Genomic DNA, 25,085 nt, shown 5'->3' on the forward strand with positions numbered 1-25,085 from the left:
TGATTTTGGCTCAGGTCATGATCTCAGGGACATGATGAGATCGAGCCCTGGATGGGCCTCTGTGCTCAACAGGGAGTCTGCTTAAGATTCTCTCACTCCCTGTCCCCCAACTCATGCTTGCCCTCTCTCTCTCAAATAAATAAATCTTTAAAAAAAATTGTAGGGGCACTTGGATGGCTCAGTCAGTTAAGCATCTGCCTTTGGCTCAGGTCGTGATCTCAGCGTCCTGGGATCGAGTCCTGCGTTGGGCCCCCTGCCCAGTAGGAAGTTTGCTTCTCCCTCTCTCTCTGCCCCTCCCCCGTGCTTGCGTGCGCACATGCACTCTCTCTCTCAGATAAAGTCTTTAAAAAAATTGTAGTGATGGGGGGTTTTGTATTTTTTCTCAAAGTTTGACAGATAGTAAAGAGGTAAATGATGAAGCAATAAAAAGGTAAAACCTCCCTTACAATATGAAGCAGTCATTTTGCTGTGAAAGAACAACTTATAGGGCAGAAGGTATGTGAAAGTAGTTTGATTATGAATTATCAAAATAAATTGCTCTTGGATATTTCACTGACCATGTAGGGAATATACCTATATGCAGTACACGGAGTAATACACAGAGTAACATAATTTTTCATGAGTCTCTGAAGTCTTAAACAGAGCAGTTGATTCATTTTGTCCTTTTCATTCAGGAACCATTTATTGAATAACTGCTTTGTGCCAGGCTGACTAAGATGGGACAAGTAAGGATATTAAGAAGGTCATTGTAATACAATGTAATAAAAGGCTTGGTGGGACTAGGCTTCAGGATCAAAGAGGAGGAGCGTACCTTGGGGATATAAATGCAGGTTTCCCAGTGGAGGAAATGCCTGCAATGACTGACTACGTCTCAAAAGAATAATAGGATTTAAACAAAGAAAGGGAAAGAAAATTCTGGTCAGAAGGAATATCATAAACCTAAACACTCTTTGGTGAAGAAGTCTAGTGTACTCAGTAACTATACAAGTGGTTCATTGTGACTAGAACATAACCTTTGAGTGGAAGAGTAGGAAATGAGGCCAGAGAGGTAGATAGCTACCAGGTCGTGGGAATCTTATATGCCATGCAGAGCAACTTGCTTTGTATTTCAACAATGGTGAATAGATTTTTTTTTTTTTTTAAGATTTAAAGCACAAGCAGGGGGAGCGGCAGGCAGAGGGAGAAGCAGGCTCCCTCCTGAGCAGGGAGCCCGATGCGGGACTCGATTCCAGGACCCTGAGATCATAACCTGAGCCGAAGGCAGAGGCTTAACCAACTGAGCCACCCAGGCGTCCCATAGATTTTTTTTTTAATTGCATGTTAACTCTGATAAATTATGAGTGGCTTTTGAAAGATTGTTTTAAGAATTTGGAAGTCATTCAGGCTCAAGTGGAAAATTGCTGTGATTAGGATGACTGTAATTTATTGTCATGCTAGGACACTTTTGATAGTGAAAGGGGCTTTATGATAATTATGTCAGAACAGCGTGTGTAAAATGCAAATGTCCCAGGCAAATTGGGCGTTTGGTCATCATAGTCATAATCAATTATTTGTATATGCCATCAGTTTAAGAGGAAGAAGTGATCCTGTGATATATGTCAACCCTAGTGTAGTTGATGGTGAACCAGGATACCCTGAACAAGCCAAGTATAGGATCAGATTGTTATTTTGGAAAGCTTTTTGGGCTACATTGTGAAAGATGGATTTAGCAAGGGCGATGGTGCCAAGTGTGAAGGCAGGAGAGACTGGTTGGAGGGCATTGCCTTACTCAAGGCAATAGAAAATGTTGGCTTGAAGCAAGATAATGATAAGAGGGCCAGGGAAGAGCGGGTATATTTAAGGTATAACTTAAAAGGCCACATTAGTAGAGTATATGAAGAATGCATTTGTGTGAGAAGAAAGGAAGTAAAAGCAAAGATGAGCCTCAGAGATGTGGCTGGAGTGACTCACTGGATATTGATAAAGTAATCAAGATGAGGAACCACAACAGAAAGAAATAGGTTTATGGGAAGATACTAAGTTCCAGTTAGGCATGTTAAGTTTGAAGTACCTTTGGTATCTGGGTAGGCACCTAGAGAATAATTTTAGTGGCCATGATTCCCCCCCCCCCCCCGACCCTGACTTTGTTCTAGACTGTGGTTTCTGTGCTCTTGGTTTCTCCGTTCTTTTAATTTCGAACCTCCTGGGATTTCTCAAAATTGCTCCTGAAGGCACAATTTCCTTTTCTCCAGGACCATTATAGACCTATTCCTTTTGGTGATTTTAAGATTTTATTTATTTGACAGAGAGAGACACGGCGAGAGAGGGAACACAAGCAGGGGGAGTAGGAGAGGGAGAAGCACGCTTCCCGCCAAGTAGGGAGCCCGATGTGGGACTCGATCCCAGGACCCTGAGATCATGACCTGAGTGGAAGGCAGACGCTTAAAAACTGAGCCACCCAGGCGTCCTCCTTTTGTTTTTTTATTAAGAAAAATTTTTTAAAGATTTCTGTCACAAGAAGAGATATAGGAGCTCAGCCCATCATCTTAATCACTTTTTTTCGGGAGTGGTTTCATAGCTTTTATTACTTTCTCAAAAGGGATTCTCTGAATTTATTTATTTAATTGTTAGGGATGGATGAATCCTGAGGAATACTAACATACAAACATACATACATTTATTTATGTGTTTATTACTAACATTTAAGTGGCAGGTGGATTAATAGGCTAAGAAAGAGTGGCCATAGAGGTAGAAGAAAAACTGTATGATAGTAGATTCAAGTTAAGGATGAGACAGTTGGCTTAAAGGAGGAAATTCTAAGTTGAGGGGTCAATTCAAATGAAATCTGGAAAATATGCATTATATTTTGGCAAGTTATACTTAACTTGCCAACTTATTTTGACTACAGCTAATGTAGTTTTAGAGGTGTACATCAAAAACCCGATCGATGCAATTTAAGAAATGAATAAATGAGAGAGTGGAGCCATACAGTTGTTGATTGAGCTTTTAAGAAGGTTGGATGAGAAAGAAGAGGAGTGGAACATAAACTGGTAGCTAGGGGCAGTGTAAGAAAGAATCCTTTAGTATTAGAGAACATTTTTATAGGTTGTTACAAGGAGGCTGTGTGGAGAATGAGATTAAGAATATGAGAAGGGGGTTGGATAACTGGTGTGTAACTGATAGAATTTAAAACTGTGGTAGAGGGACACCTGGGTGGCTCAGTTGGTTAAGCATCTGCCTTCGGCTCAAGTCATGATCCCAGGGACCTGGGATCGAGCCTTGTGTCGGGCTCCCTGCTCAGCGTGGAGCCTGCTTCTCCCTCTGCCTGCCGCTCCCCCTGCTTGTGTGCTCCCTCCCTCTCTTTCTGTCAAATAAATAAATAAAATCTTAAAAAAAAAAACAAAAACAAAAAAACCATGGCAGGAACTCTTGCCCTTTTGAAGGCACCTTGGTCTGATGTTTGTGAGAGGGAGAGCTAATAATGTTTATGTTGAAATTCTTAGAATGTAGCAGTTTCCAAGCAGTTCTTAAATCCTATTTTTTAAAATCTTTTAGAAAATAATATCTTCAAGTATAATTTAGGAAACACGGAAGGGTTTTCAGGCAACATTGATATCCCTGTTGAAGTTGGTTACCACAAACTCATAGTTATGCTAATGTGCTAAATTGTGTGATACAGAGTAAGCACACGGTTGGTATGATTCTGGATTGCAGCTTTGCCACACCCCGTGTAAAAGACAATGCACCAAGGAGGTCTTGGTAATTGGCAAGAAAATGGTTATAATGAGATCCAGTGAGGTACAAAGAGAGAAGCAAAGACAAGAAAGAATGATGGTGATAAAGTTGGAAGTTCAAGGGAGTGTCACGCATGGTGAAATTGACTAGCACACATTGTGGAACACTGGAGAGAGCACCACATGCTGTCTGTCTTAGCATTCTCTCCTGGTTGTCCTTGTGATTGACTGCTCCTCAGTTTCCTTTTCAGGAATTTTTCTTCTGCCCATCTTTTATATGTTGGTGCCCCATGTAGTACTCTAGGTTCTTCTTTAGTTTCTTTTCCTATACTTTCCTCTATGAAAGATACAATTACTCTCTGTATGCCCATTATTCCTAACAGTTATCCTCAGCTCAGTTCTTTTTCCTGAACTGCACAGTCATTGTCTACTTAACATTGCCACCTAGATGTCTCAAATTCACCTAGGTCAAAGGTGAACATTCCATCCTCTGCTCTAAATTTTTTTCTTTTCCTGGGTTCCCTAGATCAGTAAAAAGTCCTTGCTAGAGACAGAGACTTGGGTGTATAATTCTTAACTACTGTTCATCATATAGTGTATCATCTTTTACTTAGACCTGCACTGTCCAGTACAGTAGGCACTGCTGTTGTGTGTGTAGTCCAAATTGAGATGTGCTCTAAGTGTGAAATACACACTGGATTTTGTATATGTAGTATAAACAAAGAAAGTAAAATATCACATTAGCAATTTTTATTGTTCACACATCAAAATTATATTTTAAATATCCAGGATATGTTAAATTTAATGCATTATCAAAATTTAACTTATTTTTGCTTTTTAAAAACGTGCAGCTGCCAATAATTTATAAATTATCTATGGTTCTCATTTTAGTCTCACTTTTGTATTTATGCTGGACGGTGTTGATTTGACTATCGAGATTCCTAACAGGTCTCTGCCTCCATGTTGGCACCACTTCCAGTCTCATATCACCCTGCTTGCATTCTGAACCACGATACAAATGATCCATTTATCTGGTTCCAGCACTAATCTATTTAAAACCTTTTCATGACTTCTTCTTTCTCATATTGTATCCTTCAAGACCTTGCTCATCCTCTATCTTCATCTCTATCCCTTACACCTTCATTTTCATATCCCCAAATGAGTTCTCTCCTGGAACATCCTCTCTCCCCCTTCTTACTTGGTTAATGTCTATTCATTGTGTAGGAAGGCATTGTCTCAGGAATGCTTTCCTAATCACTCAAGACTGTGATAAGTGAACACCTTCTATGTGTTCTGTTCGCTCCCTGTACCCTCTCTAACCTGTAATTAAATCATGTTGTAATGTCTCATTTTGTTATCCCTATCTTTCCTCTCATATATTGTAAACTCTCCCAAATCAGTGACCACTGTATACCTGGTGCCTGTCATAGTACTTTGGCGTATAAAGGGCAAATATAAGTAAATATATGTTGAATGAGTGATTTTAGATTTCAAAGGATGAATATTTATTGGCTATATTGTGGGAATTATGGCAAGGAAGTAGAATGAATATCTGAAATGAAATAGGAATAGAGTGGTGCCTGGCTCTCAGTCAGAAGAGCATGAGACTCTTGATCTCAGGGTCGTGACAGTTCAAGCCCCATGTTGGGTGTAGAGATTACTAAAAAAAAATAAAATTTTAAAAAAGAAATAGGAATAGAGATCATTGGAGTTAGTGTTTTAGGGAATGGAGAGGCTTGGTAAATAATTCTCAATTTCTTTTTTTGTCTTTGTACTCCATAAATAACAGATGATTAGTTTTCTTATAACATTTTCATTGAAATATGATTCACATACCATACAATTCACCCATTTTAAAGTGTACAATTGAATGCTTTTAATGTATTTATAGAATTGTGCAGTTATTACCACAGTTAATTTTAGAACCATTTCAGGGCGGTTTGTTTGTTTGTTTGTTTTAAAGATTTTATTTATTTGAGAGAGAGAGCGCAAGTAGGGGCAGTGGCAGAAGGAGAGGGAGAAGCAGACTCCCCGCTGAGCAAGGAGCCTCCTCATCTGCTAAGACATCAGTGGCTTAAGAGAATGACCATGTCATTTACATTTTATATCTGTTGAATTATCCATGACTGTGGAAAGATTTGTCATAAAAGAATCAAGAATAGATGGATACTACCAAAGGTCAGTGGATATTAGGAAAGGAGATAGAATGGCAGAAGCAGAGTTCAGAATGGTAGAGGCACAGTTGAATATCCCTCAAAAGAACAGGTATTTATCGGGTGCCTGGGTGGTTCAGTCGGTTAAGCGTCTCCCTTCAGCCCGCATCCAGCTCCCTGCTCAGCGGGAAGCCTGTTTCTCCCTCTCCCTCTGCCTGCCACTCCCCTTGCTTGTGTTCTCTCTGTCAAGTAAGTAAATAAAATCTTAAAAAAAAAAAAACAAAAAAACAGGTGTTTATACTTGAAGAGAGAAAGAGTGATTAAGAGTGATGATCTCGGGGCGCCTGGGTGGCTCAGTCGTTAAGCGTCTGCCTTCGGCTCAGGTCATGATCCCAGGGTCCTGGGATCGAGCCCCGCATCGGGCTCCCTGCTCCGTGGGAAGCCTGCTTCTCCCTCTCCCATTCCCCCTCCTTGTATTCCCTCTCTCGCTGTGTCTCTCTCTCTGTCAAATAAATAAATAAATAAATCTTTAAAGAAAAAAAAAAAAGTGATGATCTCACAGCATTTGTAAGCTCTAAATCTACCCCCTAATCCTTTATGAGCTATGGGAAATAAGCACCCCAGTATATTAAGGGGAGCACTGTCTTTGGGGAAGGAATAGATCTACCATTTCTGTTATCTGAGGAGGTCAAGGAAAGTTTTCAGTGAAGATGTTTGAGATGCAGGGCAGTTTGTTTACCACAGAAAAATTGAGGGGCATGGAGGAAATGCTTGAATGGGAGTAAGATTATAGGATGGAATTAGCTAGCTGCAAAGTTTTCACAAAAGTCTAAAGATTTAATTATGCTAGGGTGGCAGGTGAGGGAGAGATTGGGTAGTTCCCTCCCTGTTTGGAGTTGACCAAGGCTTGGATTGGTAAGATTTTAGGTTAATAGCCTGGCAAAAGTTATTAGTTATATTAAGAATAAATTGAAAACACTTTATAACCAGTTAGGAAAGAAGGCTTAAGAAAAAATGAGGTCCAAAATAACGGGGTTTATAGTTTCACCACTGAGTAACTCATGGTAGCATTAATGGAGACAGAAGACAGAAGAGAGAAGCAGGTTACAACTTAATATTTGTTTTAAGTACTCTCTTTTCAGCTAGAATTAATCTGCAGATAACTAGACTAAACCTAAACCATTTCTATAAAAGCCTCTTCCCAAAGGGGAACGATAACATAAAGGGAGCACAATAATGTAAAATGGAAAGGCTTGTTTTATAGCTTTATTAAGTCACTGTGATTAAGTAATTATTGGACTGGATATACTTGGTATGTGAGATGTTTTTAAATTGTATTAATAACATAATAAAATAAAATTTAAAAAAATAATCAGTGATAATTGCAATACAGTATGAGTTTTGTTTTATACTAAAAACTAAATTTTTTTTTAAGATTCTTACAAGGTTTCAAATCAGTGCTTAAAAGTTTTTTATGTATATATAAGCTTGCTTTTGTAATCTACACATTGGTATTTTATAGAAAGAATGGTGAGTACTTATTCAGAAGAATTGCTGGATATGTGTTTGCTTTAGGAATATTGAAAATTAAACATTTATTTTCTTTCCTTAGTCTAAACCCCTGATACCTCTTCAAAAAGAGACTGATTCAGAGACCCAGAAAATGGTGCTTACTAACTACATGTTCCCTCAGCAGCCAAGGACTGAGGATGGTAGGAACTTAAGAATTTCTTTTCTTTTAAAAATTCAAATACTAACAAATCACAGCATAGGTGTGAAGTTAATTTTAAGTCTTAGACTTTTTTTTTTATGTTAATCACCATACATTACATCATTAGTTTTTGTTGTAGTGTTCCATGATTCATTGTTTGCATATAACACCCAGTGCTCCATTCAGTACGTGCCCTCTTTAATACCCATCACCAGGCTAACCCATCCCCCCACCCCCCCACCCCAGAACCCTCAGTTTGTTTCTCAGAGTCCATAGTAGATGTGGTGTATATCTACAATGGAATATTATGCAGCCATCAAAAAAAAACAAAACACAACCCACGAAATCTTGCCATTTGCAACAACGTGGATGGAACTAGAGGGTATTATGCTAAGCGAAATAAGTCAGAGAAAGACATGTGTCATATGATCTCACTGATATGAGGAAGTCTCATAAACTTTTACTAGGTTGAAGGGAATTTGGAGAATTGGTCAATGAATTTCTGACAATGAGAAAATAAGTCAGTATCTCGGGGTTATAGATAGTTGAAGTTAGAGGTACATGTAGACCATATGCTTCCTTAAGTGATCCTTGAAATTAAACAGTCAACTTCATCTGTAATAGGTCTCTCTCTTAGGAATGCATGTCAAGTGTTAATGTAATTACGACTGTTGAACCAAGAAATATTTTGTTCACTTTTGTTGTAGTAATACTACCCTTGGATCTACATACCAGATAAGGGTAATTTGTAGAATTCTGAGTAAAAGGTTATTTCTAAGTTCTTATATTTTGCCTAGAAAGGGGAATATATACACTTTACTATTGGCCACACATGTTTTTCAACAGTTTTGGTATGAAAGCCTTTTAGACTAAGGAGCAAATTATCTTTAATACATGTTATTATGTGTTCTGTGTGTAATGTATATTTTATGTTACACCGAAAAATGTAATTTTTATGTGGATATTTTTCTGAAACCAGTGAAAATCTTTATGGCCCAAAGTTATTTATAAATTAACTTTTTTTTCTTTTTTTTTTTTTTAAGATTTTATTTATTTGACAGAGAGAGACACAGCGAGAGAGGGAACACAAGCAGGGGGAGTGGGAGAGGGAGAAGCAGGCTTCCCGCGGAGCAGGGAGCCCGATGTAGGGCTCCATCCCAGGACCCTGGGACCATGACCCGAGCCGAAGGCAGACGCTTAACGACTGAGCCACCCAGGCGCTCCTAAATTAACTCTTAATACATAAAAACACTGCAGAAAAAAATCTAACTTAATCATTAATTTTAATTTATAAAATATACCACAAGCAAGTTAAATAAATTCTTGAGCTTCAGTTTCCTTATCTTGGGATAATGATAATAGTATCTGTTTTGCAGGGTTTTTGTACAGATGAGAAGCACTGAATGTAAAGTGCTTAGCACAATGATAGAATCAAATTGGCTGTTATTATTTTTACATTGTTTTGGCAGGTTTAGCAAGCAGTTTTGAAATACTTAAATAGATTAAAAACTAAAATCATTTAATTTCTTTTCCATTATTGCTGATAGAGAACTCATTTATCTGTGCTAATTATTTCTTATTCTTTGCAAGAAAGAATAAAAGACTTGCTTTGATAAGTTATCGTTTCATGGGAATTATTTAATGAGATTTATTTGGGTGAAGCAAAACTATTTAGCTTTTGAATTGAATTAAAAGTTAAGACTTGTGAGAAGTCAGATGTGAATAGCCTCTTTCATTGGGGATCTATAATTCTTAGAGAATAGGTTTGTAAGCACGATCCCTCTTTCATATATTTAAATCAACCCCCAATTTCCATATTAGCAATATAGTTTGGAAATGTATACATAACAAAATGTAGTATACTTCATTTTAGATAGTGTTGAAGTATTGTTTTATGCAAGTACTCTATATGTGCATTAGAAGTTAAGTTCAGGGGCACCTGGCTGGCTCATTCAGTAGAGCATGTGACTCTTGATCTCAGGGTCATGAATTCAAGCCCCTCATTGGGCGTAGAGATTACCAAGAAAAAAAAAGAAATTAAGAAGTTCAAAATAGATACACCAACTCTGGCTTATGCCCTTATTTATGCATTGTGGGGAATTATAATGAATGTTTGGATACATCAGTAGGTGTTTTTTTCTTTGTGCGCCATAGTCACTGGGACTTATGTCTCAATTTTCCACTTCATCTCTGAAGGTGATTTCTAATAGTATTACAGTCAGCTACATAATATACTCAAATAGTTCTTTTATGTGGGAAGATAGAATGCTAATGCTTAAAATGTTTGTGAGGAAAAAGAATGAATTCTTAGTGTAGAGAAAAGACTTTAATGTCTTGTTGCATGGGTTAGAAATTATTTAAGTAAAGAACCATTTAATAAATATTATAGGCTTTGAAGACCATACTTCCCTGTTGCAGCTACTTGATGCTGCTTGTTTCATGCAAAAACAGTCACGGACAGTATGTAAACAACTGAGCATAGGTGTGTTCTAATAAAATTTTATTTATGGGCAGAGATTTAGATTTCATGTAGTTTTCATGTGTCATGAAATAATTTTTTATGTTTTGGGTTCTTTGCCCCAACATTTAAAAATTTTAAAACCATTCTTAGGTTGTTAGCTATACAAAAACAGGAAGTGGGCCAGATTTAATAGCTTTTTGTCCCTGTCCTAAAGAGTAGAAAAGGCATATTGGGAAAATTCGTTCTTATTCTCATTTTGCTGCTTTTATTTCAGAAAAATAATAAAAACTGGTAATGGGGCGCCTGGGTGGCTCAGTCGTTAAGTGTCTGCCTTCGGCTCAGGTCATGATCCCGGGGTTCTGGGATCGAGCCCTGCATCGGGCTCCCTGCTTCGTGCGAGGCCTGCTTCTCCCTCTCCACTCCCCCTGCTTGTGTTCCCTCTCTGGCTGTGTCTCTCTCTGTCAAATAAATAAATAAAATCTTTAAAAAAAAAAAAAAAACTTGTATAAATAAAAATAAAAACTGGTAATTATTAGAAATCCAATACAGATCTCGTTCTGAAGGAAGATTCTCAAACAAAATTACCTTTTCCCTTGTGATTGAACCAAAGTCTCCAGAGGACATATTTAATCTTTGATATTTTTATTATATTTATGTGTTATTAGTGCTTTGTCTACCTGCTTTTGTTACTGCCATATAGGAACTTTAGAATGTTATTTTCCTTTCATTTTAACTAACACTAAAATAACCGAACATGATTCCAACAATGAATAAAACTAGGCAAAGGCATATATGTATTTTTTATTTGAGTAATGAACTAAACTGTTGTGGGTTTTTTTGTTTTTTTTTTTTAAGATTTTATTTACGTATGTGAGAGAGAGAGTGAGTGAGCACGAGTGGGATGAAGGGCAGAGGGAGAAGCTGAGTAAGGAGCCCAATGTGGGGCTCGATCCCTGGACTCCAGGATCATGACTTGAGCCAAAGGCAGATGCTTAACTGACTGAGCCACCCAGGTGCCTCTGAACTAAACTTAAATACACAATTGTGAGATACCATTGAAGGCCCTTCCAGGAAACAATCAAGATAAATATATTCTGTCATAACACTTTTTGTTCCAATAAGAGTGATTGACACACTGTGGCTCATGGGTCATATCTGTCCTGCTACCTGTTTTTGTGTGGCCCACAAGCTAAGAATAATTTTTACAGGTGAATATTTACATCAGTTTGATGATAGTACCAGTTAAGCAAAATGTTACTCCAACGGTAAGAACTTTAGTCTTCTCATTCACTATATAACAAAAAATGGTACTCAATTATTAGTATATTTTAAATTTGTCACTAATCTTTGGAAATTTGGTTTCTCTCCTAATACCTACTGTAGTATCCTTGATTTTGTCTCTTGGTTCACAAAGCTTAACATATTTATTATCTGGGGCACCTGGGTGGCTCAGTTGGTTGAGCAACTGCCTTCGGCTCAGGTTATGATTCTGGAGTCCCGGGATTGAGTCCCACATCGGGCTCCCTGCTCAGCGGGGAGTCTGCTTCTCCCTCTGACCCTCCCCCTCTCATGCTCTCTGTCTCCCATTCTCTCTCTCAGATAAATAAAGTCTTTAAAAAAAAAATATTTATTATCTAACCGTTTACAGAAAAAGTTTGGTGACTCCTGCTCAGAACTGTTCTAATCATGGGTATACTCATGCCTTGATCTCTCTTACTGTCTTCCCTTTTCATGATTCAGATTCACTTGGCCTCCTGTCATTTCTATCAGTTTAATTTATTCCCTATTTGTTTCTAAAACAGGTCAGAGTTCAGATAAGAAATGGATTTGTGATACAAAGAGTAGAAGTAGCAAAATAAAATCTTACCCCTTTGAATTTTTCGTATGAGAGATATATTTTAGAGTAGAAGATTCTTAAAAGGAAAAGTCTGAGATACACTTAATAATATGCTGAGTCCTTGGGGCGCCTGATTGGCTCATTCAGAAGAGCATGTGACTCTTGATCTCAGGGTTGTGAGTTTGAGCCCCACCTTGTGTGTAGAGATTACTTAAAATCTTAAAATCTTAAAAAAAAAAAAAAAAAAAAAAAGCAGCAGCTCGCCTTCTAAAGGGGGATAATGATGGATAAATTTGAAAGAGAAGGCATGGTATTTGGGGCCTACATAGAGGAATCAGTGTTGAATGGGAAGTATTCATCCATATAACAATTTGTAGCTGGGGAAAACTGGTTGTTGCAGGGGTTGGGGAGTTAACAGTCTGAGTGTTTTGATTGCATTTCTTTAGTCATTGAAGTGAAAAGAGAAGATTTCCTCTAGAGGTTGGGGGAAGGGCCTTTGAAGACAGTGATTTATAGTGGGAGAAAAGACCGACTAGAAATAAATAGAAGGATTCCTGGGCAGCACTGAAGATGGAGCAAAGATGAGGGAATACCATAAATTTGTAATGGTTCTAAACAACAAGGTGATGTCACTTTTCTCTGATATAAGTGAGCAGTCCAGAGCAAAGAAGGTAGGTGATTGAAGTAGCACATTACGGGTTTTGTTGGATGGGTATAACCTGAGGAAAAGGGGCAAGAAATGTGAGAGTGGTTAAAATAATATATCATTAAACCTAAGCTGAATAGAAAAGAAAGTAAAACCTAGAGTGGTTTTACAGGAAGAATAAGAAATGAGAGTAAGGAACTCAAAGTGTACTAGCAATAATAATAAGGAAGTGAATGGTTTGAAAGGATGAGTGTAGTGATCAAAGAGGAGGAAAGTTTTACAGAAGCTTACGTTTTGAGCTGTGACCATGGTTATGAATCGCAATGGTGAAGTACAGATGGACATTGAAATTGAGAACATTGAGACCTGTGAAATTGTAGTGTTGTAGAGGGGGGTAATCACACACAGTTATCATTCTAGATACTGGCAGGTTTTAGGCGGAGAGAAGGGCTGTTAGGCAAATGCTAGAGTCTCCAATGAATATGCCAGGGTGATCAGGTCTAGTGGCATCTAAAATGAAGAGAAAGTAGTAGTAGTACTTGATGCCCTGAATCTCAGAAGATGTGAAATTTATACTAAAGGGTAGAAAGTGTAGGCGATCAGAAGTTGACAAGAATGAGAGGCATGGTAAAAGTTACTTCTCTTGGGGTTCTGAAAAAATTCTGGTGTAAGATTGCTTTGGCATGATGTAAAAACTCTTAACAAGATTTCTCAACTAGGCTGGTGATTGAAATTACTGCTTAAGATGGGAGGGGAATTTTCTGAATCGTGGAAATAGACTTTGTTGCTAACTGCTTGGCTCTGCTTGCCTTTCCAAGTATACCACAAAAGTCAAAAGGGATTCCTAGGAATTTGAACCACTTTCCACAAACAAACAAAAACAAACTTTCTAATTCATTAACTATTATAATAGCCACAAAGTTACTTTAAAAAAAATTCTTGAGCCACATATTGAAAACAAGGAAAAGCTGAAGACAAAAACTCAGTTCTCCATTCATATTTGGTTTTGTGACATTTTTCGTTTGGATATGATATTAAAGAAGGGTAAGAAGCCTACAATAAGGACTAAAAATTAATGATAATTATGCTACTTTTGCCTGAGTATTCAAATTGACCACATATAGGTATTCCAGGAATTTCATTTTTTCTATTTACTAATTTTGGGTGCTTTTACTCCCTTTTGTTTTGAGCGGGTGTAGTCAATTTCTTTTAAGAGGGCAGAAAACAGTTGTGACTTTATCTTGTATTGCACGAACTTCAGTATGGTGATACATAATAGTCAAATGGATTAATTTTTAAGCCTTAGATTTTTTTACTTGCCTAATAAGCGAAAAAATGTATAGTTGTTGAATCTTTACCTTCAATATTATATTGCATAGTAGGATATGTAGTGTTGCATTTATATTAGATTTTCAGTTTTCCTTACATTTTGATACAGAAAATATCTTGCAAGCACTTTATTTACTTAGTAAAGTTATATACAAAGTATAATGTATAATGCAAAGATGTAATTACAAGGCATCGGAGTAATCTTTTTTAACCAAATAAGTCACTTTGTCTTTATCTCCTCATTCCCCATACATAATGAACAATATTGGAATTGGGAAGATTATTCTGAATGAAAAAACTTAGATGAAATAATTTATATATTACCATGGTGTAATGTGCTGCTGAAGGTAGCACTATTACCGTGCTGCTTTTTGTGGGGAACTGCACAAAATCACAGACCTCTTAGAGTTGCAATTGTTAGATTCTTTTCAGGAACCCCTCTGGTAACAAGACAAATTAGCTTTCGGGAAGAAAAGATATGTGATTAATATTGTAAAGAAATATTAGAATTACAGCCTAGTTGTTAATGTAGCATTTAATGCTCCTGGCATTGACTTATCTTAATGTTTATAACTCAAAATTATGAGAAAGTAATGGTTTTTCATAATTACAGTAAAATATAATAGGTTTTTTTGTTTTTTGTTTGTTTTTCTCTAGTTATGTTCATATCAGATAATGAAAGTTTTAACCCTTCACTGTGGGAGGAACAGAGGAAACAGCGGGCTCAAGTAGCATTTGATTGTGATGAAGACAAAGATGAAAGGGAGGCACCTCCCAGGGTGAGTCCTGTTCTTCCTTCAGGTTTGAAACAGGGTCCACTGATATTTATTTGGTGCTATTTACCTTACTGTGCCATTTTGGGAGATACAGAGAAATACTGGTTTCATCCCTTGCCCTCAAGGCACTTGAAGGGTTTTATTGATCCTATACATATGTCATGTGAAAGAATTTGAGAACAGTTTAAAACTATGTGATTATAAGCCAACTTTCATAATATAAAAATAAGAGAAAAACACATGATTGTTTTTCCTCTTCCCTTTCTTTAATGACTTATTATTTAGATTCTAGGGATCAAGAACTCTCGTTATGAACATGTTATGAATCTGTGTTGCAGTGACAGAAGTAGTAATAATTCATTTCCAAATTACTCGTGGATGTAATTATTTTTCCCTTATATGAACTATATATAAACCTTATATAAAACTCTGGGATTCAGAAATCCCAGAAAATGACAATTAGACTGACTTTGGAAGTATTTGGTTCCTGGCATATAAGACAGGATATAAATGTAGGACTTTTATATGTGTCTGGGTAAATATCTAGCTGGAAAACAACTGTTTGGAAGCCAAGTGATAGTGTTGGCAATATCCATACCGTAAATCTTAAAATGGAATACATACAAGTCTGCTAAAAAAAAAAGCATTCAAAACATTAGTTAAATCTGTGACTGTGAAGTCTTTCACTGTTGATAAAACCATACTTTTCTTGTGTCTAAAATGCTTTCAGTGGCCTATCATCTGTGTTTAAAGTTACCCCCAGGAGCCAGATAACCAATGTAATTAAGATGGATTATATAATGATTAAATTTTGAGGTTGATGTTAGCAATACTTACCCGTATTTCAAATTTTACTTATTTTATTTCTCTAGGAGGGAAATTTAAAGAGATATCCAACACCATACCCAGATGAGCTTAAGAATATGGTCAAAACTGTTCAAACCATTGTACATAGATTAAAAGATGAAGAGACTTGTGAAGATTCTGGAAAAGATCTGAAACCACATGAAGATCAGCAAGTTGTAAATAATGATGTAGGTGTGAAGGTTAGAAAACTCAGATTTAAAAGAATTGACCAAAACTTATTTCAAGCTTTTTAAAACTTTAAAATAATAATTGATATAACGGTCCTTTTTGTATGCATGATAATGTCTTTCCAAATTTAGGGTGTTGTTCTCAGCCACCTGAAGTAAAAGCTGGAATAATCAGCAAACTCTAATTGCTATTATTACACTTCAGTATGGTTACAGACTTTCCATGTTGGCAGGATAGCATCAGCATAGGTTTTAAAAAATCTTGCCTGAACCAAGAATAAGATAAGGAATGTCAGAAAATTCATTGTTACGGAAATACTTTTTTTCTCATGATAACATTGATCCACTCAACCCAATTCTAATTTTAAATGTAATTGCTATGACAGACTATTTCCTTGGGATATTTCAGAAATAGACTATTTCCTTGGGATATTTCAGATCCTTAAAGTGTGTGTTCCTTTAATGGACTTTTTTTTCTCCCTACTATATTACAGAAACAGAAGTTTTCTCATGTCACTAGAGTTACTATACATTCCCCAATCAGCAGAAAACAGTTTGAGCATGCTGAGCTAAGTGACTCACTCATGAATGCCAGCTTTGCAGCTTAAGAGGTGAAATGTAGCCTCAGCTGAATTATAAAGCTTAATGTGGTTCATGAACCTTTGGGGGCGTCCTCCCCAAATGAGCATATGTGGCCTAAATATATATATAATATATATATTTTATATGTGGGGGCCTCCTGCTCCCCAAATGAGCATATATGGCCTAATATATATTTCTACACCAATGTGGGGCTTGAACTCATGATCCTGAGATCAAGAGTCGCACACCCTTCCTACTGAGCCAACCAGGCACCCCTACTTTTAAATTCTAATCTGAACTATAGTACAAAAATAGATACAGAGCTTTAAGGAATATGAATTCTTTCTTTTCTTTTACATAGACTTCAGAAAGTACCATTCCAATAAGAATCAAAGCTGATGAAAGAGAAAAGTATATGATAGGAAACTCTTCACAGAAGACCAGTGAATCTGAAGCTGAGATGAGTCCTGGGAGTCTACCAGTGACTACAAATATGAAAGCCTCTGAGAACTTGAAGCATATTGTTAATCACGACGATGTTTTTGAGGTACTGCTTTGTGATTATTCTCTGGAACAGTTCTAACAACTTTTAAGAATTTAGTATTTCATTGTTGCTAACTAAAGATAAAAAACTGATATCAAAAGCAGAAAGTATGCTAACTCATTTGAGAAATTTCAGGGTATTTGCTGTAGTATCACTCATTTATCACTTTGAACTTATACCTGTATTGCACTCAAATATTTACTGTGTAAATTAGATTGTGGTGGTTCTATTCTGATTCTTTAAAATACATTATCTCAATTGTTTAACAATGGAAAGGTTGCCATAGGTATATTTAAATTATTTCACTTAATGAAGCATTTATCATTGATTGTGAAGTGTTTTTTTTTTCCTTGAATGTCTGACACTTTTTTTTTTAATTTCACTATAGTTAACATACAGTGTTATGTTAGTTTCAGGTGTACAACATAGGGATTCAGCAATTCTATACATTACTCAGTACTCATCAAGAGCACTCTTAATCCCATCACCTATTTTACCCATCCTCCCACTCTCCTCCCACCGTCCTCCCCTCTGGTAACCATCACTTTGTTTTCTATAGTTGAAAGTCTGATTCTTAGTTTGTCTCTTTCTTTCTTTGTTCATTTGTTTTGTTTCTTGAATTCCACATATGAGTGAAATCATATGGTATTTGTCTTTTTCTGACTGACTCTTCGCTTAGCATTATACTCTCTAGAGCCATCCATGTTGTTGCAAATGGCAAGAAACCACGTGGCTTGTGAATGTACTTTAAGTGGATCACATCATTCAATACACTTGGTATATACATTGGACCTAATATAACATAGTCTGTGAAAAGGTTATTAGGTTTGTCTCAGTGAACTTAATACTTTATTTTGTATGATTTCTTTGTGAAAGGCACTGTGTTTGGAGCTATGGTGGCAGAATAGATATATGGGTATATAGATATAATCAAGGTTAGACAGTGCTGAGTATATAAGAAAAATACTAAATGATAAAAATATTAAGTGCTACATAAATTTAGAAAAGAGATACTTTCTGACTAGAACAACCAAGGATGCTTTAGGGTGAAGGAGCTATTTAACTTGTACATAGGAATATTTCATCTAGCAGAAATATGAAAAATAGGGAAACTAAATAAAATATGGAAGGAATAATGATAGCAAAAGAGTGGTGCTTGAGAAATGTAGAAAAGAGCATGTTCCATCTCCCTGAGTGTATCAGGGGTGGTAGAATGAAACCGAATTAATAGAGTAGTTTGGCTCCTGATGGTGACGCTTCCAGAAAGCAATGCTAAAAAGTTTGGATTTAGTGTTCTGTAGTCTTTAAGGAGCCACTGAAGGCCTTTTAGCAGAGCAGTACTTGTGATAGAGCTATGTATCGGGGTTATCTGGCAACAGCTACTGAATTTTCCCGAATTTGAGGGCTTTTTGAATAATAATACTAGAAAATGTGGACTGCAACTTTGTTTTAAGAATATAAGAGATTTAGTATGTAAATATTCCTGACTCTAAGGAGTGGAGAAGAGGGAATAGTCACATAACTGTGCTTGAATAGGATGGTGATGCCGTTAACTGCACTTGGGTGTTGAGAGAACAAGCAGCCTCTGAAAGACTAGTTTGTTGTTGAATATGTGGAATTTGAACACTTAACAGGACCATCCGTTAGACATAAGACATATTCAGTAGGTCATTGGAAATGTGTATCTTTAGCTCAGAAGAGAAATGAAAGCTAGATTATAAATTGAAGAATTATCTACATTAAACTTGAAGAAAATGCAATCCAAAGGGAAACAGTGAGGAAGGACAAAATAAGAGCTAACTGCAGGAACGTTAGTTGACTTGAGCACAGGAGACAGAAAGGTGGGAGGAAATGTAGGAGCCCGTAGCTCCCTGATGCCAGGTGTAGTATAGGAGGAAGTCTGCTCAGCACTTGAAAGTACTGCATGTATCACAATTAGGACAGAACATTTGCCCTTTCTTTTCCTGTTCTCTCATTCTTTGCGCATTCATTCTGTCATTAGGTCCTGTTCATTCCAAAATTTCTGTCAGATTCTTTTTTTCTTTATCAGCCATCACTGCCATTGCCTAAGGATAAATGTTTTTTTTTCTTTAGGACTGTTAGGATAGCCAGATCCCCTTTCTGCTGGTCTCTTTCTCTTCCCGTACATTCTTAATATCAGAGTTACCATTTTGAGAGAGAATCTGATGTGAGTTCCTGGCTTGGCAACTTCCAATAGTGACCAACACATACTCGAGTCCATACTCAGAGCATAACCTTTCCCTCTTCAATCCAGTCTAACTTTTCTGTCTCCTGCCAGTTCTCTGAGCTCCAGCTCCATGGAGTTGACATGCTCTGCATACTTTCTCTTATTTCCATACTTTCATCTGTGCAGAATGTCATTCCTCTCTTACCGCACCCCTCACTTCTCTTCCTTCCCTCCTTACTTTCTCTTCCTATTCTAATTAGAAGTGTCTTTCCATTGTAGTACAGTCCTGAACAGTGGCCTGTATCTGGCCCACTGCCTGTCATTATATGACTTGCAAGCTAAGAACAGCTTTTACATTATTAAATATTGAATACAAATCAAAGGAAGAAGACTGTTTCATGACATGCGAACAATTAGATGAAATTCAGTTTTCCTGGCACACAGCCACAGGCGTTTTTTCACATGTTGTCTGTGGCTACTTGTGTGCCACAATGGCCGAGTTGGGTAGTTGAAACAGACTGAAGGCCCTTCTTACTGAAATAGTTTTCTGACCCTGGTCCATATCTGTATTATGTCACTTAGGAGTTACTGGAAGTCAGTACTTCTAACAGAACAATGTTTAAGACTTTTTATTTATTTTCATCATATTATTTACTTATTTTCATCATTAGGAATAATAATTTAACCTGCAAAAGCTCTGTTTTTTATATACAATATTTGCAGTGTTAAAATAGTTCTATAAATAGTTGTTTGCTACCAGGTCCTTTTGTTCACTACCCCCTTTCACTTAATAGCACTCAGTGGCAGATAATCTGGGACTTTTGTCAAATATTAGAGAAAAATTCATGAAGAATAATAAAAAATTTTGTCTTCAAATTGGTCAAAAATTGCCATTAACTCATTTTAATGGAAGAACACCTCAGTCCTGACTCCTTGCAACTTGATAACCTTGGAGGGAATAAATATGAGAATTAGGAAGAGATTTTTGGTTGGAACACCTCCCAACTAAGTTTTTCAAAGACAGAGATTGTGTTTTATTCATTTTTGTTTCTCTAGCACTTGGCATAGTACCAGGCACATATTAATCATTAATACACTTGAATTAAGGCCCACCATGGAATATTATCCCATAGCCACTTTGACATATTGTTAATAATTGCCATAGTTTTATTGCCGTATCTTGAAAAACTTAAATCATATACTAGTTTTAGTTACTATTACCATAATAAAAAGGTTTTACATCCATGTTCTAAATATTCTTTCTCTTTGAAGTTCTTACGACTTAATATCTATTCATTTAAAGAAACCAAAATTTATTTAAATACTTTCTTTTTTCTTTAAATTAGGAATCTGAAGAACTTTCTTCTGATGAAGAGATGAAAATGGCAGAGATGCGACCACCATTAATTGAAAGCTCTATTAACCAGCCAAAAGTGGTAGCTCTTAGTAATAACAAAAAAGGTTAGATGTTGAAAGCATTAGGAATAGAAATGGGCTGAATTTATCAAATTCATAAATTTTTTTGAAATAAATTTCATTAAATGTGTTTATGTTATTTAAAACACTCTTTTGAAACAATTTTTAAAATATGCCTTTCTAAAAGGTCTATTCCTTAACCCTCTTGTTTTTATTTTTATTTTTTTTAAGATTTTATTTATTTATTTGAGAGAGAGAATGAGATAGAGAGAGAGCATGAGAAGGGGGAGGATCAGAAGGAGAAGCAGACTCCCTGCTGAGCAGGGAGCCCGATGTGGGACTCGATCCCGGGACTCCAGGATCATGACCTGAGCCGAAGGCAGTCGCTTAACCAACTGAGCCACCCATGCACCCCTTAACCCTCTTGTTTTTAAAGAAGAATCTTATTATGTATTTTCTCTTCCCTCATGCAAGGTTATGTGTAAGGGCGTGGGCTTTATAGGCAGACAAGCCTGCATTGTGATTCTGTTTCTGCTGCTTATTTGCTGGGTAATCCTTAAGCTACTTAATTTTATGCATATGAATTTAACCTAACTTGACATACATTGAGGCTAATGAAGGAATTTGTGAGTATCAAATGTGCTAGATTATTCAATGTACTCAGATCTAGCTTGTTATTTTGTCTGTCCTGGAACTCTTTTTAAACCATCCTCACACCCCAGCCATTTTTTTTCATGTAAAAGAATCTCAGACTCTTCTTAGAAATGAAAGGGAACTTGAAGGATATCTATCCCTTCTTTTCATCCTTCCCTCACTCCTCCCCCCTAGTGCTTGAATGTGTCTATATTATCTCTACCAAATATCCATCCAGTCTTTGCCTTTATGGCATTAATGAAACTTATGTCAAGGTGGCTCTTAGATAGTTTGGATTTCATAATAATAGTGGTAGTGATATTTGTTTGTGTACTTACTAGTTGCTGCTTATCATGCTAAATATTTTACATGTTACTATTTGTCACAAGGAGGTGGAAGAAGAGGAGGAATAATATCTAGGAAAGAACTTACCTACCATCTTTCTTAACAGTATTTTAAAAATTAAGACTCCAGCACCCAAATACCTTAAAGTTGAATATAGAAAGCCCCATGTACTATTATTGTCAACAATCCAGACTACTTGAACTGTGCTCCTAAGATATTTGGAACAGAAAAAATATCTTTAATGCATATAATCTCCTGTGACTGTGTCTATATATATACTGTTTCTATGATTTGGGTAGAATTGCATTAAATACAGTCTTCAGGGTTGTAAAGATATTAAGTTATTATCTTTTTTCATTTTGTTTTTAAGTAAGCTCTTTGCCAGCTTGGGGCTTGAACTCATGATCCTGAGATCAAGAGTTACATGCCCCACCGACTGAGCTAGCCAGGTGCCCCAAGTTGTTATTGTTTTATCATTACTTTTTAAAAAAATAATACTTTTTAATAGTACCACCTATAATGGAATATGAATATTGTCTATTTCTGTTTATATAAAAAACAAAAGCCGTCTCCTATATTGATCTTTTTTTTTTTTTAAAGATTTTATTTATTTATTTGACAGAGACACAGTGAGAGAGGAAACACAAGTAGGGGGAGTGGGAGAGGGAGAAGCAGGCTTCCCGCGGAGCAGGGAGCCTGATGCGGGGCTGGACCCCAGGACCCTGGGATCAAGACCTGAGCCTAAGGCAGACGCTTAACGACTGAGCCAGCCAGGCGCCCCTATTGATCATTTTTCATATGCAATTCTTTGAAATAGTTTAAAAATAGCAACAGAGAGCTCACCTTCTGAAACTTCTTGATTTGTTTTTTTTTTAATTGACAGTATTGCTCATTTTTATTTTCAGAATAGATGAAAACAACTCCATACTTGTATGAAATAATTTCTTCCCCAGATAAATGTACAAATCTAGGCTGTGAACTGTACTGTTTATTCTTTATTATTATGACTTTTTAAAGTCATGAATGAGGGGGCACCTGGCTGGCCCAATTGTTAGAGCATGCGACTCTTGATCTTTTTGTTGTGAGTTCAAGCCCTACGTTGGGTGTAGAGCCTACTGAAAAAAATAATTGTGAATGAGTGGAAGAGCCATATTCACTAAAAGTAATTGATGGCCTTAGAAAAACACTGTATAATATAATCTTGTCAGTAGTTAAAACTAAATCAAATTCTGGATAATCTTAACATAGATCATATTTGTCAAAAAACTTAAAGGTATCACAAGTTTTAAATTATTTAATCTTTGTGTGTATTAGGACTGCATTTTCAGAAGTGCCTTTGTTTATCTTCTAATCCATAGAATTCTTTATATATTGAACCTGGACAACATAAATGTCATTTGTCATCAGTGCAAAGTATTAAACGCAAATCTTTAGTGACTTTATCAACAGCTTAAGTTTTTTTTGTTTCAGATGATACAAAGGATACAGATTCTTTATCAGATGAAGTTACGCACAATAGCAATCAGAATAACAGCAACTGTTCTTCTCCATCTCGGATGTCTGATTCAGTTTCTCTTAATACAGATAGTAGTCAAGATACCTCACTCTGCTCTCCAATGAAACAAACTCATATTGGTATTAATTCCAAAATCAGGTTTGTGAACATCTTAACAGAATAATTTATTTGTACAATAGAGATAATAAGGCAAATAAATATGTATGACTAAAACAAAGCAGATTTCACAAATTAATATAGAAGTAGTTCAGGTAGTATGTGATTTCTTCCCCATTTTATTACTACTTATTTAGGTTTGCTACATTTGCATTTGTATTAGTTTTTTTAAGTGGGGAAGAAAAGGAGCATCTGGGTGGCTCAATCGGAAGAGCATGTGACTCTTGATTTCAAGATTGTGGGTTTGAGCTTCACATGGGGTTAGAGATCACTAAAAAAAAAAATTACTAAAAAACTAGAAAACTAAAAAAAATTAGGAAAGAAAGGATTTAAAATATTCTAATTCTCTTCATTAAAAAGTTGGACATTGTAACAGTATTTTTAGATATTACAACATAAACAGCTTCTTTGGAGTAATTCAAGTTGAAATGGGTGTTTTTTAGATACTCATGATTGGAGGGTGCCATTAAAGGGCATTCAGTACTTTTAACTGCTTCTGTATCTTTGAATTAGACTTAAATTTGTAGGTCAGACTCTAAACAAGACTTAATTCCTACAGGCTAAAATTAGCTGAAGTTTAAAAGAACTTAAAACAACTGTTATTTGGGCTTTCAAAATACTTGGCTATCAAAATAAGATGTGTTGTTTTACCTTCATGTTATTGTATCAGCTAGGTGCTTATTAGATTTGGGTTACTACTGAACCCAAAGCTTACTGTACAGATATTGTTGACTACTTTTTAGAGTAAAATGGTTCTTAAATTCCAGGCACAGTTAAGTCAAATTTTGTTTGTATTGATTTATATTGTTGTAAAAGGAAGATGAATTTTATGTCGCAAAATGAGTTTAGCTATTATGTACTTGTAATTATGATTAATTATTTATATCTGTTCTTTGAAATTGAGGCTAAGACCTAGTGTGGTAATATAATAATTTTTATAACCCCTTAGATGTTAAGATAATGATTAATTTCTTGAATAATAAAATGTTACTGATATTTTGTTGAGGAGGTTAGTATTTTATAAATCATGTTTTTTGTGTAATGAAATAAAGGCTATCAAAGGGATATTCCACACCTTTGTTGTATTTCTTTTTTTTTTTAAGATTTTATTTATTTATTTGACAAAGAGAACACAAGTAGGCAGAGCAGTAGGCAGAGGGAGAGGGAGAAGCAGACTCCCCGCTGAGCAGGGAGCCCGATGCGGGGCTCGATCCCAGGACCCTGGGATCATGACCTGAGCCGAAGGCAGCCGCTTAACTGACTGAGCCACCCAGGTGCCCCCCTTTGTTGTATTTCTAATAATGAATGTAGTCTGTTCTGTTACCTGATGGGAAGATCAATACTAAGGAATATTTGTTAAACATACTTGAATATTTTACAAGAGGGCACAAATATGTTTTCATATTTGTGTGAAATATAAGTAGGTTTATTTCTTTCCACCAAGCAGAAGTAAAATGTTTTCTGTAATTTTGAAATAGCACATTTATAAATATTTGCCAAATACAATGGAATAACTTAGAAGAGTGATTAAATTTAGTTTTGCTTTTGATCTTCAGATTTTTTTCAGTGCTGCAGTTTATTTTATTTTTTAAATCACCATATGATAAAATTGACTTTGTTGAGTTCTAGTTTTTTTTTTAGTATACCTACTTTCTTTACATTTTTTGTAGACCTTTGAGTAATTGTTTAATTCTTAGCTTTTTACAATTTCTTTACTTATATATTTGAATCTAATAATAACTACTTAGTTAATATGACTGACTTTAAATAATGTAAGGTTTCAGAATTATTTGTAAAAATGTTCTGTGCTCTTTGCTCAACTATTTAAGTTACTGGCTTTCCATGTGTCTCTCCATCTTTCAATCATTTCATCTTTTAGCACATTCATGAAAAGGTGCTTAAAAAAGTCCATTTTTCTTCACTATTTACCTCTGTTAAACTATATTCTGACAAAGTGATTGGTAATATTGATGAAAATTAACCTTGATTATCTGTGAATTTTAATTAATGTTTTACTTGTCTTCATTTAATATAAATATATTATT

General features: G+C 36.0%; 1 protein-coding gene across 14 annotated transcripts in view; it reads left to right on the plus strand.

The window, feature by feature from the left end:
* ERBIN (erbb2 interacting protein) overlaps positions 1-25,085 on the plus strand; it is a 129,955-nt gene that overhangs the window by 84,211 nt on the left and 20,659 nt on the right. For 12 of the 14 annotated variants that reach the window (XM_064596179.1, XM_054512304.2, XM_054512308.2 and 9 more), the window contains 6 exons: positions 7,479-7,578; positions 14,508-14,629; positions 15,499-15,672; positions 16,604-16,789; positions 20,321-20,435; positions 22,839-23,022. In XM_064596179.1, the coding sequence (XP_064452249.1) occupies positions 7,479-7,578; positions 14,508-14,629; positions 15,499-15,672; positions 16,604-16,789; positions 20,321-20,435; positions 22,839-23,022 (881 nt within the window). The remainder of the gene's footprint in view (positions 1-7,478; positions 7,579-14,507; positions 14,630-15,498; positions 15,673-16,603; positions 16,790-20,320; positions 20,436-22,838; positions 23,023-25,085) is intronic. The other 2 variants (XM_054512303.2, XM_045895658.3) reach the window with 1 other exon arrangement.

This window comes from Mirounga angustirostris, unplaced genomic scaffold (assembly GCF_029215605.1).
Source record: "Mirounga angustirostris isolate CCGP_5_RB_7025 unplaced genomic scaffold, mMirAng1.0.hap1 SCAF_7, whole genome shotgun sequence".
NCBI lineage: Eukaryota > Metazoa > Chordata > Mammalia > Carnivora > Phocidae > Mirounga > Mirounga angustirostris.